The sequence below is a fragment of the Dermacentor variabilis genome, chromosome 3 (genome assembly GCF_050947875.1).
Source record: "Dermacentor variabilis isolate Ectoservices chromosome 3, ASM5094787v1, whole genome shotgun sequence".
Classification (NCBI taxonomy): Eukaryota; Metazoa; Arthropoda; class Arachnida; order Ixodida; family Ixodidae; genus Dermacentor; species Dermacentor variabilis.
This window is the reverse complement of record NC_134570.1, coordinates 119,465,563-119,485,553: the sequence shown is the minus strand read 5'-3', so window position 1 is coordinate 119,485,553 and position 19,991 is coordinate 119,465,563. Positions and strand designations below refer to the sequence as shown.

The 19,991-nt window shown below is 49.3% G+C and overlaps 1 protein-coding gene across 1 annotated transcript in view; it reads right to left on the bottom strand.

Annotated features, from left to right (window-relative positions):
* LOC142574707 (uncharacterized) overlaps positions 1-19,991 on the bottom strand; it is a 182,176-nt gene that overhangs the window by 92,080 nt on the left and 70,105 nt on the right. Inside the window, exon 8 of the mRNA XM_075683735.1 lies at positions 9,542-9,700. Within this exon, the coding sequence (XP_075539850.1) occupies positions 9,542-9,700 (159 nt within the window). The remainder of the gene's footprint in view (positions 1-9,541; positions 9,701-19,991) is intronic.

Below are 19,991 nucleotides of genomic sequence, written 5' to 3'. Positions count from 1 at the left end.
CTGCCTTCGGTCCCCTCTTCGAATTGTACGAGAAGCCCGGGATAGCCGGGCGGATGAACCTTTGTATGTGGCATACGTGCTAGAGCTGTTAGACCGACTGCACACATCTCAACAAATAGCAGGGCAGGAAATGCGCAAGGCACGAAGAAATGCTAAGCGTTACTATGTCAGGACAGCTCGACCGCGACGCTTTGAAGTTGAGGAAAAGGTAATAATCCTGAAACCCTCCTTAAAAAACATACAGGTTGAATGGGAAGGATCGGTTGACATAATTCAGAAATTATCATAAACAAACTACGTAATCAAGGTACTGGGAAAACGAAAGACATCAGAATTGTACCACAGTAATCTGCGTAAACCCTACCTGCATAGGGATGCCATTGTGAACATGTCGCTAAACCAAGCTGAGGAGATGTCTGTCTACTTTCTGGAATTAACATCAGTGACGGGGGCAAAGGACATCCACGAGACCATTGACACGCTCGTAGAGTAGGCGGAGTTGAATCCCAATGAAAGGGCCGAACTGAGGGAACTCGTGTTTGCATTTAAAGACATATATTCAGACACACCTGGCAGGATCACTGCGATCGTTCGCAATATCCAGTTAACCTCATCGGACTCAGTTCGTTCGAAAGCTTATCGCGTTTCACCTCGTGAACGTCAAGTCAAGGCCGCTGAAATAAACAAGATGTTAGAGCTAGGTGTAATCGAGCCAGGAGAGAGTGACAATACCTCGACTCTTATCTTCGTTGAGGTTCCAGGAAAGAAGCTGCCACCGTGTATCGACTACTGCAGGCTCAGCTTAATCATGAAGAACCAGACCTAACCAATACCGCATAAAGAAGAATGGCTTGAGAGAGTGAGCAGGCTAATTTCATCTCTATGCTCGATGTAGTCAGAAGGTAATGGCAAGTTCCGTTGACCGAGAGGGCAAGCAGGCTTGCGGCGATTATTTCCCCGATGGGAACCTTTCGTCCGAAAGGCCTGAGCTTTGGACTAAAGAATGCTCCCTATTGTTTCTCTAGCCTTATGGACCAGGTGCTACGGGGAATGGAGGAGTTTGCACTTCCGTATCTCCATGACATGGCAATCTTTTCTTCATCATATGCAACACTTACGAACCATGTTGTGTCGTCTACGAGAGGCTAACTTAACTGTCAAGGCTTCCGAATGCCGACTGTGGCGCGCGGAGGTAGCTTATCTAGGTCATGTAAAATGGCAAGGCCATCGCTGGCTTTCAGAGGTTAAACTGGCCGCGACAGACAACTTCCCACAACCACGCACCGAGCGGGACATAAGGTCATTCCTTAGTTTGGCAGGTTATTACCAAAGATATATCTCGCGTATTTCGAGCTTGCAAGTTCTTTCACAGATGCTCTCAGAAAAACAGCACCGCAAACGGTAATGTGGGATGCTGCAAAAGTAAAGGCTTTCAGTATGCCGAAGAAAGTACTAACGAGTCAGCCAGTGTTGAAAGCGCCCGACTACTCTAAGCCATCCATTCTTCAGTGTGATGCCATCGACCGCGGCACAGGGGTGGTGCTTTGTCAAATGAGAGATGACGAAAATGAACACCCCATACTGTACGCCAGTAGAAAGCTTTCAGTTCGTGAGGCAGTATACAGTGCATCAGAAAAGGAATGCGCCTGCGTGGTATGGGCGGTGCAGAAGCTAGCTTGCTATATCGCTGATTCAAGGTTCACCATAGAGACTGACTACTGTTCCCTCACAAGGTTACAGTCCACGTCAACAAAAAACGCCCGTCTTTTGCGCTGGAGCTTGGCTCTTCAATAGTACACCTTGGATATAACGGCAATGCCGACGGTCTGAGTCGTTGCCCCTAGAGTAGCGAAAGCCTCATGCTCCCTCTGGAATCCGTGGCATTCTTGCGTTATTATTTTATCATACATTTTTTAATTATTGCGAAGTTGTAGTTGATTTTTAGTTGATTTTAGTAACCACGTCTTCACGCTTTCAACAAATGGCTGGGGGGGGGGCGCGGGGTGGGGGGGGGGTAGGTCGCGCAAGAGGGATGGGAAAGCAGTAGCGGGTTTTCTTTTTTTTTTGTAAATACTTGGTGTATGTTGGGGGGGGGGTGGAGTTCTGCTCGCTTGCATTGTGGTTGTGGGTCCGGCACTGTTCTGGGGTGATTGCTTGCCCGACCAGGAGACGAAAAGTTGTGAGACTGGTTTGCAAGCCCAGTTTCACCAGACCGGATCAGGGAGAAAAGGCATACGAGACCGCCACAAGGACTGATGAGCGACTCCCAGGAATCAACCAGCTACGAACGAATGGCTCGTCACCCCAGGGGAAAATTCTGCTGCTGAAACGCCGATACCTCACCCAGTGGCTGCTGGTCCCTACGCTGCGCTGGGCAACAGGCTGGGCCATTCTAGGGCCGGCGCTGCGGCGACAGGTAGCGGCCTGGTGACGGCGAACGGGACGATCGCCGAGGGACCGTGCCGTTCGCCGTCACCAGGCCGCAGAGTGGCGGCCTGGTGACGGCGCATCCACAGCAAGGCGTTGGCCTTGCTGTGGATGCGCAGCACTGAAGGCGAACCCTTCCCGGTATGGGCGTGGACGTTAGAAGTGACCCGTTTTTCCGCAGTGGTAGCAGAGCGGGCGGTGTTCAGGAACGCGCCAGACGTCTGTATTCATTGGGTAGTTGCGGTGGGCGACCACTGGGCGAGCTTTCGGCTGCGGCGGGCATTTATGTCCACTGCAGAACGAAGGCCTCACCCTGCGATTTCCAATTACCGCTTCCCTGCGCCGACCAATTCCAACTAGAATCCGTGAATTTTCTGATTTCATCACCCCACTAGTCATCTGCTGTATTCGATAGCGCTTACCTTCTCTTGGCACCCATTCTGTAACCCTATTGGTCCACCGGTTATCAAACCTACGCATTACATGACCTGCTCAGACACACTTGTTTTCTCTTAATGTCAATTAGAATATCGGCTATCTCCGTTTACTCTCTGATTCAAACTACTCTATGTCTCTTAAAGTTATGCCTAACATTCTTCGTTCCATCGCTCTTTGCGTGGTCCTTTACATTTTCTCAAGCTTCTTTGTGACATTCAAGTTTCAGCCCCATATGTCAGCACTGGTAAAATACACTGATTGTACACTTTTCTTTTCAGTGATAATGCCAAGCGTCCAGTCAGGATCTGATAATGTCTGTTGTATGCGCTTTAACCCATTTTTATTCGTCTCTAAAGTTCCTTCTCATCATCAGGGTCCCCTGGGAGTAATTGATCTAGGTAAACGTATTCCTTCACACACTCTAGAGCCTGACTGAGTTCTTGTTCCCAAGCCTGGTTATACATCATTATCTTTGTATTCTGCATATTAATCTTCAACCCTACTCTTACAATCTTTCTTTTAAGGGCAGCATTTGTTGTAGCTCCTCTGCACTGTTGCTGAACAGGATAATGTCATCAGCAAACCAAAGGTTGCCGAGATATTCGCCGTTGATCCTGCCTCCTAAGCCTTCCCAGTTTAATAGCTCGAATACTCCTTGGTAGCATGCAGTGAAGAGCATTGCAGATATTGTGTCTCCTTGTTTGACCTCTTTCTTTATAGGTATCTTCCTGCTTTTCTTCTGGAGATTTAAGGCAGCTGCGGAATCTGCGTAGGTGTTTTCCAAGATACCTATGTAAGCGGTCTGTGCTCCTTGTTTACGTAATACCTATATGACTGCTGGTATGTCTACTCAATCCAATGCCTTTTCGTAAACTGATGGCAAGAAGAGGCAAGTCAAGGTGAAGTGAGCCGGCCGAACAGTCAATGAGGGCAGAATGATGGGCAAGAAAATCCAGACCGAGAATGAGTTCGTGAGGGCAATGCTCGATGACGGTGAAGAGAACGACGGTGTGTCTCTCAGCAATGGTGAGTCGGGCAGAGCACATGCCAACAATAGCGACAGTCCCTCCGTCGGCGACTTGTACAAATCGGTTCGGGGCAGGCGTCAGAACTTTCTTGAGCCGACGGCGAAGAGCAGCACTCATAATGGACACATGCGCCCCGGTGTCAATCAACGCGCACACAGGAACATTGTCGACGAGAACGTCCAAAAGATTCTTGTTCGTCGGTAAGGTGAAGCGAGGATTTTGAGCCAATGTCGTCTTTGCAGCTTCACCTCCAGAAGCTGCGCTGTCTAGTTTTCCGGTCGGGGGTGCGGCGAGTAGGTCGGAGAAGGAGCACGGCGAGACGGGGGCGAGCGAGATTGACGACGGGAGGGAGAAGGCGAGCGGGAGTAGCGGGGTCGTGTCAAAGGCGTCGCAGGGTCAGATGATGGGGTGGGCATAGAAGGGGCGAAGGAAAAGGACGCACTAGAGGGGCGAGGGTGGTAATTAGGAGAATAGCGTGTGGGGGAAGTCCAGCGGCTGCGGCAGTGGCGAGCGACATGTCCAATGTGTCGGCAGTTAAAACAGATCGGCTTGTCGTCCACGGTTCGCCATTCGGAGGGGTTGCGCTGTCCATAAGAGTAAGAAGGGCGCGGTGGGGCCGTGCGTGGAGAGAGAGGTTCCGAGCATGCGGAACGAATGGAGTGCAGGCCGACGTTGGATAACTCTTGACGGACGATGGCCTGGATCAAGGAGATTGTCACCGGAGAATGATCAGGTGACGGAAATGAAGGGGCCGCCGGTTGTGCCGCTTCGACCTCACGACGAATAATGCGAGTCAAGTTGTCACATCGCGACGGCTGGTGGAAGAGGTCGTCACAGGATGACGTAGCAGCTGTGTTGGGAAGTCGCGTGATGTGCTGGGATAACCGGCGGCTTTTAGCATGCTCAAGACGGCGGCACTCCTTGAGGATCGTATCGATGCTGGTGACGTTGGTAAACACCAGTAAATGGAAGGCGTCGTCAGCAATCCCTTTGAGGACGTGATTTACCTTATCGTCCTCAGACATGGTCGGGTCAGCCTTGGCACAAAGGGCCAAGACGTCGAGAATGTAGGACACGTAGGACTCGGTCGACGTCTGTACACGTGTGGCTAGGGCTTTCTTGGCATTGACTTGACGACCGAAGGGATTGCCAAAAAGGTCGCGGAGCTTCTCTTTGAAGAGATCCCAGCTCGAGATCTCCTCTTCGTGAGTCTGGAACCATGCAAGTGGAGCTCCGTCGAGGTAGAAAACAACGTTCGCGAGCATAATAGTCGAATCCCACCTGTGACTGGTGCTGACACGTTCGTATAAGCGGAGCCAGTCGTCAACATCAGGACTGCCGACTCCGTTGAAAATACCAGGATCCCGAGGTGGGGAAATGGCGACGTAGGTCGGGGCTGCAGGCGGAGACGGTTGCGTAGAGGAAGTGCCGCCAGCAGGAGCCGAAGTTGCACTGTCGCCGTTGCGACCGCTGCGAAGCTCCATGACGGGTACGGGGAACGTCCACCTCCACCAAATTAATGTTACGTGTAGCTGACGTACGAGTCTACAATATATTTACACGTAGACAAGCGGTGGCAATGATGGCGACGCTATCAAGCGGTGGCCACGTCGTCTTCCTTCTCCTCAGTGCAGCCACACTGTGGCGGCTGTTCCGTAGCATCAGTTTACGAAATATACGCGAACGTCACAATATTACCCTGCTCACCTTCCAGTACATACATCTTGGGTTGTACTATGCCAAGTTTTCCTCTTACTGATTTCATTATGCGTCCATTTTTTATTGCTTCCTTAGTCTTTCTCATGTTAAAATTTCGAATATCCCTTATTTTATGATTGTTGGCCCTTTTGAGTTGCCCACTGACATTATTTGTCATTTTTTATTAGGTTCTTTGTTACTCTGGGCAGCTTGCCTACGGGTTGCCTTGGAGCCTTACCTTCCACTTGAATTGCTGCCTTTGAAGCCGCTCTTGTTAAGGTTTCATTCAGTACCACTATGTAATGTTCACTCTCTGTTCTAAGGCTGCATATTTCTTTCAAGTAGCAGCCTGATTTGGTCTGCTTTTGCTCTCAGTGCTTGTAATTGGCCTGTTTCTTTCTGACCAATTATAGTCTTTCTTCAAATTGACGTGAATCTTAGACCTCACTTACCTATGTTCACTGCACTTTAACATTTCAACATCCATCACTATGCTGGAATCGGCAGAGAGTATGAAATATATTTAATTTCTTGTTTCACCATTAGCACTTCTTAAGGTCCACTTTCTGTGGCTTCCCTTCTTGAAGAATGTGTATATCATTCGCAGCTTATTCCTTTCCGGAAATTCTACCAGCATCTCTTCTCTAGCGTTCCTAGAATCCACACGGTAGTTGCCAATTACTTGTTCAAGCTTGATTTTTTTCTACATTTGCATTGAAGTCGCCCATTACTACGGTATACTGAGTTTGAACTTTTTCCATCGCAAATTCAACATCTTCATAAAACTGATCTACTTCATCATCATAATGAGTGGACATTGGAGCGTAGGCTTGTACTACCTTTAGCCTATACCTGTTATTAGGCTTGATTACGACTACTGCTACCCACTAATTAATGCTGCAGAATTTTTTTAATGCGGGGGTAAATGCCTCAAGGCAATAAGGGTTACGGGATGGGGGTGAATAAGGATGATTAAATGAATGAAAAGAAGATTTGCGGATCCAATGAAGTCCAAGAGGGATAGATAATGTGGTCCCTGCGTCCACGCAGTCCAATCGCTCGGATTACGTGGCGAAAGTCCAGCTGCTGCGAGGTGCCGGAGCCTCGTCAGTTTCAATGCACGGCAAACCCACAGCAGGTGGTGGATGTCGGCTTCAGCATTTCGTGACTTGCAGACTGGACACCCAGGAGGAGGATATAACTGGCGAAAGTGCTGCCACTTCCGAGTCACGCAGGAGTGAGGGCTATCCCGACCCGGACCCTCCGAAGCGCAACACCGTCTGAACGGGTAAGACCGCGGGGAAGGTTTACCGCACACGCAGGTATGAGAGCACGTGTACGGCGCTGGAGGTACTCGTTTCTTGTTAAAAGCAAGCTGGCATCACCTATGTGAAAGAGCTGAGACAGTGACGATGGAGAGGTCGCTATACGCGTCGCAGAATCCGCACGGCTTTAGGAGCTTAGAAGGTGGCATGGGATCCACTCGACATATATTGGCTGTGGGATGCGTGCTTCCAGAAGATGGATCTGTTGACATATTTCAGGGCTGCGAGTGACGCGTCGCAGAAGCCGCGTCACCTAGAGGGCATCAGGGCGGATGACCATGCGGGCCGTGGGGACTATGGGAAAGGCGGTCACAGAGCACAACGCTTCTCGAACAGCAAGAAGCTCAGCACAAAAGGAGGAGGGAGGCTCTTGGACTTGAAACTGGGACGTCGTATCAAGGACAGGTGCGCAAGGGCAATATTGTGCAGTTGTCATTTCAGAGTCCTGAATGTTTGCATCAACGTTAGGCGCAATAGAGCCAAGCGGCAGGTGGGCGTCTTGAGCTATTTATTCGGCCACGAAGCGACACCGCCGCGTGAGTTGATGTCGGGCGACGTATATCAGTTGGCTTGTTATTTCTCAGCTGTTGTTATTTCTCATCCGCTGAAGGGCATCCGCGCATCCGCATTCCACAGGGGGTGCCTTCTATCTCCCATGCTGTTTATGATGTACTACATGGTAAGGAGGGCAAGGGCAGGGAAGATCAGAGTAAAATTGGTGAAGAACGACTGAGGAATATGGAAGAAAGTAAATGGGCTGGGAGAGTGTCCAGATATTTGTACAAAAAGAACATTGATTCACAGTGGAGGACAAGAACTGGGAAGCTTACCAGCAAGTATGCGACCGGTAAGGTGAGCAACATGGCAACAAAGAACGTCAAGCGGAAGTCAGAGAGGCTGAGATAATCTCATGGGTGGCAGAAATGGAAAAGAAACCTGCTACGAGAAACTAGAACAATGCGTTGGTGGGCTAGTTGGTGCGAATCAATGAATACTTTGTTTAGCTCAAAACAATAGACACAAGAAAGACGACAGGACAATAGTTTCAGCTCCACTTTCAGCCTCTAGTTTCAGCTTTCTATAAAGGAGTGACGCAATAAAATGATGTCCGTTGAGAGTAGCGCCTTGTCCTGTCGTCTTTCTTGTGTCTGTTGTTTTGCGCTAAACAAAGTATTCGTGGATACGAGTAACTACGAGTAACTACTTAAGAGAGAAAAAAGGGACATCATGAAGGAAACAATCTATGATATCTCAAAGGGAAGCTCATTACTTTTTGAAGCGAGATCATGATGCCTCCGCACACTCACTTAGAAAGCCAGATATAGTAGGGAAGAAGAAGCATGCGCTTATTGTGGTAAAGCTAGGGAAGTGATAGAGCATGTATTATTATAATGTTAAGATATATTCCCAATGTTCGATTTAGGTATTCAGGCCTTCTCGCAGCCCTTCAGTTCAGCGACAGCACTGGGAAAGTTAGCATGACCGCAGCAGAGATTAGCTGCCTGTCCTACGAAAATCCTATCCTTTTTCACCGTGATATGAAAAATCCGCCTACGTCTTGGTGCTATCATGGTCGTTTTGTTACCTTCGTTAGCACATTTCTTCGCATAACATCGATTCCTGCAGGGCGTGGAGTCTGCCGGCATTATTTTTCTCGTTTGACCTATGCTTTACCACCATGCCTGACACGGAGGGCTTCTGCCAAAGGAAGCGAAGCGACCAATTGCGTAGCCCAGTAGGGGGGTGGCGACCTGATGTCTATGCCGCTTTAGTGGCCGCATACCTGTGAATAATGGCGCGTTGTTACGTTGTTACTGTGCGCCTCAGTGAGAGTGGGTGCCACTGGCTAGCAAATGTGTGCGCACATAACCTGCGTCGGAATAAAAAGGGCGCCCCTCAATTAAGCGCCGACAAAATAGTTGATATGCTATCATGACGGGCGCCCTCACCGTAGTGAGTGCCTGTAATGATACCGTAGAGAGCATTCGCGTCTCACACCGTCTAAGCACTAGAACAAGCACTGGAACAAGAATTTTCTTTGTGCTTAAAGAAATGAACTAGACGTCCTCAAACAATTTTTCGTACGGAAGCAAGCATTGCCCTTGAGCGCTAATTTGAACGAAGCTGATGCGGCGAAAAACAACATGTGGAGCTTTATTGGGGAAGATGGAGGGGGGGGGGGGTAGGGGTTTCTTGTACATGCCGCAGTATACAGGCAAATATAATGACATGAGTCGTCTGGGTTGGCCGCCGTTTAGTGTGCAGAATTTATTTTATTCGCCCATTTCACTATGCTTATCGCCGCAGAGAACATGGCTTAGCCCGCTGGCGGCGTTACCACGAGCTCCTTGCTTCACTTTTAGAAGCGAACAGCAGTGGGAAGACACCATATTACAAGGATGAAAGCAGCAGCTATGTATGCAACTATGCTGTCAAGCGAGCAGTGTCGATTTGCCGTACCTTAACCTTGCTGGCGGATGACGCTTTGCTGCCTCAATAGATGGACTGATATTGTTAATGTTTCCTATTACCTTCGACTATACAGTATACTAAAGCGTTACCAGCTTCCACTAGTACTTGCGGTTTTCATTGTCGTACTTTGCAAGAAACACAGCAATCACTTACCTTTACAATGTTGGCTTCTACCTTCATGGAAGCCGGTGCATCGTCTGCGGACCCCTTCTTGTATTTCACAGCAAAAGCGCCGTACGCAGCTGAGAACTCTTTTTGGAATCCTCCAAGATTTACCTGTTCCAATGTGCCCAGAAGGCTCATGGGCATAACCTAAGCAAGGAAAAGTGATAAAGATTTAATGAAACGGAACTTGTGCGCAGGATTGGCTGTAAAGTCAAAATACTACTTATTTTCTACTGCAGCTAATGCCGATAAGAACACCACGTGGTGCGACAATCACAACGGATAGCCTTTGCCTATCGCCATCACCCCTTTACTCGATCACACAACTACGTGTGAAGCATTCTTAATTAGCATTAGTTGTGTACAATCATGTTAGTGGATGACCACAGTCGTTGGCTGCACGACGATTGTGCATTGCAACTGTGTACAGCAATACACAACAGCAACGAGAATTGTGCATCGCTGCGCCACGATTGTGTATAACGACGAAGCGAACATGGTTCGTTTCGTCGTCGACAACTCACTGACGCAAAGGTCCATGGTCAAGGAATATATTCTTCCTGTCTTCGTTTGGAAAGAATTACCTTGCTTGTGCCGAGCATTGAAAATGCACAGTGTGCGCATTCAAGCCAGTTTCAGTTTGATTCACCTTTACTTTTACCGAACACTGTGCACACGATGTACAGAACATCTCGCAATGAGGCACGTAGTCATGGCCTGGTGAAGTGAAGTCACCTGCTGTGAGCATGCGTGTCCTTCCTAGGGCGTTCACCTGAGTCGAGACAGAATCCACTCGTTCATAGCTATTAATAGTGACAAGATTTTTAGGCACTAAACAATTTAGGCACACCAGGGGCCCTAACAGGAACTAAAACGCGTTCGCAATCCACGACCTGTACTGAGTTTTTGTCATTCACGTGGCAAGAAAACTGACAGCGTTCACTTGTGAGGTCTCAACGGCAGCAATCACAATGGGCAAGCGTTCGCATGGCTTTGCCGTGCCCACGAGAGGCCCCTTCTCGTCAATCCGCCAACACGCTTGCTTCATTTGTTCTGTGTGCATTTAATAGATAAGCTTTTCTGTTTTCATTGACGCATCAAGTAAGGTTGGCAATTCTACAAAAACCAAATATGCGACGGAAGCTGCTAAGAGAAACTTAAATCCGTGTCTGATATACTGAAGTCAAGAAAATATTTTAGTAAGAAAATAAGCGTTGAATAGTACACGTCCACAAATCATCGTGCAGTTAGAAGAACAGTTACATATAATATTATATATATATATATATATATGTTCTGGGACATGTTTGTACCTCCTCACTCAACATCAGTCTGCGTGGTGAAAACGCGCTTTCAACAAGCTCTCGGTTCAGGCGAATGGAACGCTTTTGTATTCCTGCATATCCGATCATATTATTTACTCTGGCATTATTGAGTGTTTGCTTTAGGAAACTTCATAATTTCTTTGAGGGAGAAGAAGCTGCGTATCTTTTCTTAGACTGCAACTTTACATAAACACTTTCGACACCAGCTCCCATATATATGGGAAGCAATAAACTCGTGCTATACCACCCTCCCCACCTCGCCCTTTCGGTAGCCAACTGTTTAGAGAACTCTCCGTAAGTACCTCTTTTATATCGCTGTGGCTGTTTTCGCAAAGCGTTTCACCTTTTATTACGTCTAGCAGAAAAAGAGAGCGTATTCCTATGTGAACCTAATAAAATAGCATTGCGGGGAAGGACGGACAGGGGAGGGGGGCAGTGTTATTCATTGATCAGAGAAGCCGCGAGTGGCTGATTTTTCTGCACAAATCCAAAACCTTGTGAAGCGCCGAAAAATGAGACCATATGGCTACGGTCGACAGTAGTTCCAGCGGGTTTTGCACGCTTCCCCGCAACACGTGCGCAGTATTGCAATCTACCGCCAACAATGTTTCCAAGCTACAATGCACCTTTCACAAATTTCTGCTCCTTTCTTCGTCAAGGACGCGCTTGCAATTTAACGTGTACTTTTTGCGTCTACTACCATGAAAGGAGACTTTTCGTTACAGTATTTTTTTTATTGCTGGCATTGCTAACCAGGGTCAAGTGGATGGTGAGAAGCCCTCAAAATGTAAACTAACCTTGACAACGCAATTGCTTATTTACTAGGTCAATGCCTTGTGCGTTGCCAGTAGCAACAGCGTCTGGCAACGCTACCAGTTCCTCTGGAAAGAAGTAATCAAATGTGTTTCAAAACAAGAGTGCCCCCAAAAAAGAATCATCAGGTACTAAAGAAAATGAGTATCTATAGGCACAAAGAAAGAAATATGCACTTAGAAGCACCAGAATGATGCTGAAACAATTGCTTAACCCACAATTCGTCTGCTAGATACCAAAACTGGGGCCCTGGCACGCGGATCTAGTAAGCATATAATATATACATGGCTGACAGAGTTGCGAGCTTCTCAGAGGCAGCAAAGAAACGGCCACTACAACAACCGAACTCCCCCGAAGAATATTTGTATAGTCCACCTATAGTGGTTAACTGGCGAATTAAAAATTTGCGCGGTATGGTTACTTCTTCGAAAGCTACGAAACCAATTCCTTCAGGCAGCCATCCATGCAACGAACCACGCCACAAACTATGAGCACGTGACGACATCCCTTCCAGCCTCCAGAACCGCCTCAGGCTTCAGACGAAAAATTAAAGACAATTGTTGTTTTGACATGTCCAATATGATTGTGCCCTGTCCTGCCAGCTTCCGTCTCAGTTTCATCAGTCACAAGGCACACGCCCCTTCTCTCCCTAATGTAGCATTGTCAACACACCTAAGACTTTCTTAATCTTCTCGGTAAAATAAAGGCCACAAGACTATGACTAGGAAGTGCGACAATCATATGTAATCTATAAGATTAGTACCTTAAGATTCGAAATTAGCCAAAGTCCTGGTACCTTTGCCTTCCCGTGCCGTTAACACATTAAGCTTGCCGTAACCGGCTGGTGAGTAGTGTGTCATTTGGTAGTCTTAAGTCTGATGTGTGGGTTTGGTGTCACCTCACGTGTCGTGCCCAGCATGAGTTTTGCTTTACCGCTGCAGTTATCTTGCTCTTTTACTGCTGCTGCTCTTCGTAGACAGCGCTTTTGCGCAGCTGCAACGTGACTACCATTTATTCTGTGTAGTGCTGCTTGATTCAGCTCATCTTTAAAATAGTGGAGCTGTTTTCTGCATTCCCACTTGTACTGATTGTGCCCCTCTAGAATGTGCTATATATATTTTAAGGAACCAGCTTATTCCAGCCAAGCTCATGCTACTACCACGAGGATGAAGCTCTGCTGCTGATGATGTATACAGATGAAGATGCACAATGGATGATATGTGAAGATGAAGAAGTTGAAAGCCAGGCATGTGTTCTCCTCACACTAATTCCCTCTCGCTGTGGAAGGGCCGCCTGACTGTGGGGAAGTAGTATGAGATGCGTCGAGTATATGGTTTTAAGCGACAGACAAGCACGATCTCTTTCCCACGACAATAGCAGTCAGACGGCGTTTTAAGGGGCGCGACGCGGTAATTGACAGGTGATGTTCGCTGAATGACCGTGTAAGGTCCAGTAAAACACGTGAGCAATTTTTCGCATAAGCCGGGAACGCGCAACGGCAAAATTTGAGGACGGCCGCAAGCGTCTCAGGGTCCGGTATTGACTATGTGCCCAAGAACTTTGATGGCCTTGCTGGCGAAACTGCGTTTCTTTGTGTTGAGCTGCAGGTCAGCGTTTATAAGACAGGCAAGGACTTAATCAACACGTTGCAAATGCAGTCACAACGTGGTTGAGACCACTAAAATGTCGTCGACATAACACAGACAGGTTTTCTATATCAAACCACGCAAAACATTATCGATGATGCCTTCGAAGGTCCAGAGTCCAAAAGACATCACATTGAATTCGTAGAGCCCATCAGGGGTAGCAAACGCCCTTTTCTTTTGTCGGATTCCGATATCGGCATGTGCCAGTAGCCTGATCTAAGGTCAAGGCAAGGAAAATATTTGGCACCATGGAGCGAAACTAGTGCACTGAGCCGTCTCTCATCTGCACTTGAACTGGGAAGGACCAGGGATTCGAAGGGCGTATGATATTTCGTCTAAGCATGTCTAATACGTTTTCTCCAATGATCTTGCGCTCTGTAGGAGACACGCCATGTGGGCGCCGCTGAACAATGCGGGAGCCATCAGTCTGTATTCGGTGAGCAGCGGCGGTACTCAATTGAGGACGTTACCCGCCGTGGTTGCTCAGTGGCTATGGTGTTGGGCTGCTGAGGACGAGGTCGCGGGATCAAATCCCGGCCACGGCGGCAGCATATTGATCGGGGCGAAATGCGAAAACACCAGGGTACTTAGATTTAGGTGCACGTTAAAGAATCCCAGGTGGTAGAAATTTCCGCAGTCCTCCACTATGGCGCGCCTCATAATCAGAAAGTGGTTTTGACACGTAAAACCCCATAATTTCTCAACTGAGCATGGGCAAATTGACGTCGAACAAGGAAAGGTGTTTGTTCAATAGTGCGAGGAGATCTTGACTCTGGCCAGGCGTTAGGTCAGGGCTCATGGTTGCCAAAAATCAGCTGAAAGAAGCACTACTGGGTGGCGATTTTGACTCAGGTAGCACTGTCGCAAGTGTTACAATTGCAGCGGGATGAGTGTCAACAGCCAGGGGACAGTTGATCCACGAGGCAACAGTTGCGGTTCCGGAGTTTGGTTTAAGGCGGTGAGCAATGCAGACGCCTGAGAGAAGCAAATAAGGCCAGGGTTAATCAGAATCCCTCAAGATATGGTATGGCAGTTGGGTAGAATGAGTACATCGCCATCCACAATGTTACAGGGGTTGACACATAATCTATTCTCTAGATGGCCAAAAAACGTAATCGGAGGAGGTAACGAGACTAATGCGTACTTCCTGGTCGGGAATAAAATCGCCGGTGGCATCCAGTTGTATAAGGCGCTGACGACAAGAGATAGAGGGGACGCGGAAAATGAGAATTTGTGTCAACTGTCCACCGTGTTGAAGTCGGTTACGAGGTCCTAGTTCTGGAGCCAGTCCTCTACGTCATCCCCACATAGACCAGCGAAGGCATGGTGTTCGCGCTGGTGGCTGTTGACGGTCACGACGAAAGGCGAAAGCTGCAGTGCAGCAGTGGCCTCGGGCGATCCTGGATTCGATGAAGGGAGCATGGCCGGTGTTATGCGGTGACCCGAGCGGAGCTCCACTGAGAACGTACGGGAGGTCTTGGGGAACGAAAAGCAGCGTCCGCCACTTGTAAGGAACCGCTTTATTCCAGTAGAGCTCGTGCTACTATCATGAGGATCAAGCTGTGCTGCTGGTGATATTGTCACGTAGCAGTGACGGTGAAGAAGGCAGCAAAACTGTTATTAACGAAACTAGCGTTCTATTGGGCGAACTTGCGCCCTCAAAAGCAGGCTACACTGAAAGGACACCGGTAACGGCGAACACACTCGGCGATCGTCGAAAATCTGATCAGCAGGTCAAGCGCTTCGGCTTTTATGCATCAGTCATCGAATGTTCCACAGTAATCACTGGGACCCGCGTGTCTTCCACAAAGTTCTACATTATTCGCGTCGCGCATACACGCAATCAGGTTACGCAAGGTTGGGTCACAGACAGCGGATAGAACCATCGATAACGTTCCGTCGATTATCGCACAGCGCAGGACGCGCCTGCAAGTATTGGAACACGTTTGTGAGGTGGTGAAACGTGGTCGCCCGATAAACATAAACAAATACACGTGTCAATACCCCCTCATAAAACGAATCGACCCGACGCTGCAAACAAACGAAAGTAATAAACAAAAACGCCCGTAGCAAAGAAACAACAAACCAAGGAAGTTCGTCAGCGTGCGTAAAAGGGCTTAAGACGCACCACGTGGACCACTTCAAGATCGTGCGTAGCGCCGCTGTGACTGCGAAATGCCGTCCGGAACGACCTCATATTCCAGTGCGCCAATACGTTGGATGACCTTGTAGGGTCTGAAATAGCGTCGCAATAGATTCTCACTGAGTCCTCGTCGGCGTATCGGGGTCCAAACCCAAACACGTTCGCCAGGCTGATACTCGATGCAGCGCCGTCGGAGGTTGTAGTGCCGGCTGTCGGTACGCTGCTGGTTTTTGATCCGTATGCGGGCGAGCCGTCGGGCTTCTTCGGCGCACTGGGGATAGGTGGCGACGTCAAGATTCGGGAACGCGACTGCGAGCCGAGCGGAGCAGACGCGCTTCTCATGGGCTCTGCGCATTTCTTACTTTCTTCACCAACTTACCTCTTTATACTGCCCGAAATTTCTACCTCGGGCCTTCGTGAACACCTAAGAAACCTCCACGACGACTTCTTTGCCCGTGAGTGCCCCTTGTTTTTGCACAAGCGGCTTACGAAGACCTCCGACGCGACGCCGCCGCACTAAGCGTAACGCCGCCTTGGCGGCGCACGGCGGAGCAGCGAAGCACGTCAGCACATCATATGGCCAACGCAGATGCCTGCCAAGCCGGCCCCAGCGAGTCACACTCGTTGCCCACGGGGACCACAACCGTCACCATGGCCACAGGAAGTGCACACGGTGGAGTCGGCACATCTAGCGGTATTTCACATCAAGCGTTCGTGGACGCACACTTCCCCGAAGACTACGACTCCATGGACGAGACCCCAGAACCCGACGCCGCTAACTATGAAACCTTCATCGAACACGGACCCCAGCCGTCGGCGGAAGACCCAGGGCCGAGCGACCCAGTATGGGAATACGCCATCAGCAAAACCCGGGCGAAGAAGCTCCGTAGAGCGGCCCGCAAACAACAGAACATCACAGACGCCAACCAACCCGTGAGTGGCCAGACTTTTTTCAACAACCCCTCGGAGCAAACAAACAAGGCTCGGCTCGCCGGCCAAGACTCCCTCCTTTGCCTAAAGGAGACATCAAAATCGTCATTCGTCCCACAAGAGGGCTAAACCTAAGAAAGTTTCCCGACCACGTCATCGCAGCAGCCGTCACCCACTCCTGCCCACAACCAAACCTCATTGAAGGAAAATACATCATAAAGCCACACCTGGGCTCTAACATTATCGTGATCAGTACTCAATATGAAGACGTGGCAGCGACACTCCGTCAGCTTACCCACCTAACGCTCGGCAACAAAATTTATCCAGTGCGGGCATACGTTCCGTTCTCTCCCCAACTGCTACGTGCGGTCATACATGGGCTGAACCCCCGCAACACACGCGAAACACTGATGCAAGGCCTTTGGACCCGAGATACAACAATCAAGATCCTTGACGCCAGGATTTTGGGGTCCTCAACGACTGCCCTCCATACGATGGACGGCCCGAACCTGCCGAAGCTCGTGTACCACGGCGGTTGCGAGTATCCCTGCTACCAGTACAGGCCTGCACGGCAGTTCTGCCAATACTGCATGCAGGCAGGGCACAGACCGGACTTCTGCCCAAATCCAAATTTTTCAATATGTCGAGGTTGCGGAATGCCGAGCCCCCCGGAAGACCACACGTGCCAGCCCAAGTGTGGATTCTGCGGAGGCGCGCACGTCACCAGCAGCAGGGAATGCCATCAACGCCTCAAGCCGGCCCGTTCAAACAAGCCACAAGAACAGCAAAAGAGACACGTCTCCCGCAAAGACGCGTCACAACTGAAAAACAGACAACGGTGGTTCAGCTCCGAGGACCAAGACGGGTCCACTCAATATCGCAACGTGGCCGACACCCGAAGCGCCAGCAGAAAGCGGGCCGCAAGCAAACAACGCAACGAGAGCGCAACGAGGAGTCACGCGCCGAACCAGTCCAAGGCCACGGCCAACACCGGATCGCGGGAGCAGCAACCCCCGCAGCGTCGGATTACACCGCCGCGGCTGACGCAGCAACATGACACGCAGCTGGCGTCGAAGCAGAAGCAAGCCCCACAGGTACCGGGAGGCGCCAACCACTCAACGTCGAGCCACAGGTCGCCGCAGCAGGGGCCACGGTCAATGGAGCAAGAACAGGACGAACGGGTGAGCTGGTCAGAGAGGCTTAAGCAACATACCCCACTAGCTGACCCCACAGTTCCGCAAATCCAAGCCATGATTGCCAAACAAAACAAACAGCTTGCAGAACAAAGCGCTACAATAGCACGAATGCAAGCACAGCTCGAACAATTCATGCAAAGCCGCAGCACGAACACCTAAAGCAAACAAATCCCAGTGCCACAAGCACCGCAGCCAACACAACAGAACGATAACGTTGAGACTACAATCACACCTGAAGTCATTGAGCTTCTTCACCATAAGACTGAACACGCAGTGCAGATTCCCAAAGTGCAGATTATAGCAGAAATGCATTATGCCATCCAGGAATCAGAAGAACGGATGATGCAACACGTGAAACAACTCATACTGGAGCTCCACTCCCACCGAAACCGTAAAAGGTGCGCCAACACGGAAGCAGGGCCGTCCAAAATGAGGCACCGCACATACTCTCTCGGTAGCGAGACCAGCTACGCGAGCACCTATACATTTGCTTAATATGGCGAGACACCCCCGTGCAGCCGTAAACGAAAATCTCGAAATCTGGCAATGGAACTGTAGGGGACACAAACGAAAACAAGGCCTACTCAAACAGTTCATAGCCAATACACTAATCAAACCGGACGTAATATGACTGCAAGAGATAGGCGCCGCGAAGGCCCCATCCCTATCAGGATATTACACAATATGTCCACCTCGCATGCTTACGGTGGCCAACCTCGTAGCAAAGAACATTACAACCATCGAACATACCCTTCCGGACCCTGACATCGAGCACCTCGTTGTTGAGATTGTTCCGAACAAAAGGGGCTGGAAGAGCACCTTCACAACGAACATCTCTAAACAGCCTAAACCCATGAGGCTAGATTTCACCAACATCATCACAGAAGCCTACAACCTCACCGAACCAAACCAAATGGTCATTGTAGGCGACCTTAACTCCCCCCCCCCACAGAATGGGGGTACCGTTTAAATTCGCACAGAGGAGACTCCATCCTTAATGCACTCACTGTGCTGGACATGCAACTCCTCACCAATCCGCTATACCCAACAAGGGAGGGAAACAGCGTCACTCGGGACGCATGCTCCGACCTCGCCATAGTCAAAAATGTCAAAGAAGCTACGTGGTCCAACCTGGGGGAGACCCTTGGGAGCGACTACAAAAATCAGAAGAAACCTTGGCATACCAAGAATCACTGATTGGACCCAATTCCGCGCAATCACCACAGACAAGTGTCAAAAGATCACATCTATCACAGAATGGACTGACGGTATCTGTAAGGCACACGAAGAGACCACGGAGACTATACAACGTACTCCAGAAACTCCAGAAGTCGACACTCTCCTCATTCAGCTATGGCAGTAACGTCCCCGGTTGATACGAAGGTGCAAACGTCAAAAACTAAATAGACAACTACGCCTACGAATCGCAAACATGACGGAAAAGGCGCAAAACTACGCCACTGAATTGGCACACCAAAATTGGCACCAGTTCTGTGAATCTCTTAAAGGGACATTAGGAACCTCAAAAATATGGACCGTCTTAAGGAACCTAATTGATCCCGCAAAATCGAAATCCGAAACAAACAGAACTTTCAAACGCATCGCTCACACCTTCCCAGGTGACGATGGAGCTTTATTAAAAGCATTATAAGACAAATATATTGGTGCAACTGAGACGACTATTCCTCCATGCACACAGCAATACGCAGGACGCGCCAACAAAGAGCTGGACGCCCCCATAACCGAATCCGAAGTATACGCAGCCGCACGAGCCTGCAACAAGAACACCGCAGCCGGCGCTGACAAAATTAACAACGCCATGATTCGCAACCTCAGCCAGGAGCAAATCGAAAAGCTAACCCAATATATCAACGACTCTCTGTGGCAAAAGAACATCTTACCACCAGAGTGCAAGCGTGCCGAGATCATAGTCATACCCAAACCAGAGAAGCGACCAACAATCGATGCCCTGCGACCCATCTCATTAACATCATGTATGGGCAAACTCTATGAAAGAGTAATACAGAAACGCCTCCAAAATTACATTGAAGACAACAACCTCTTTCACCCATCCATGATCGGCTTCAGATCGAGGTTATCCACACAAGACGCCTTCCTACTCATCCGAGAGGAGGTCTTGACCAACATACCAAGAGGCGGGGAACATCTAATCATGGCACTCGACCTCAAAGGCGTCTTCGATAACATGTCGCACCAAGCTGTACTCGAGGAGATATCTAACATCAACTGCGGCGAGCGCATATATGAATACGTCCAAACGTTCCTGTCAAACCGAACGGCCACCATAGGCATGGGAGAAACACGATCTGACCCACAGGCTATGCCTAACAAAGGCACACCGCAGGGGTCAATTATATCACCCCT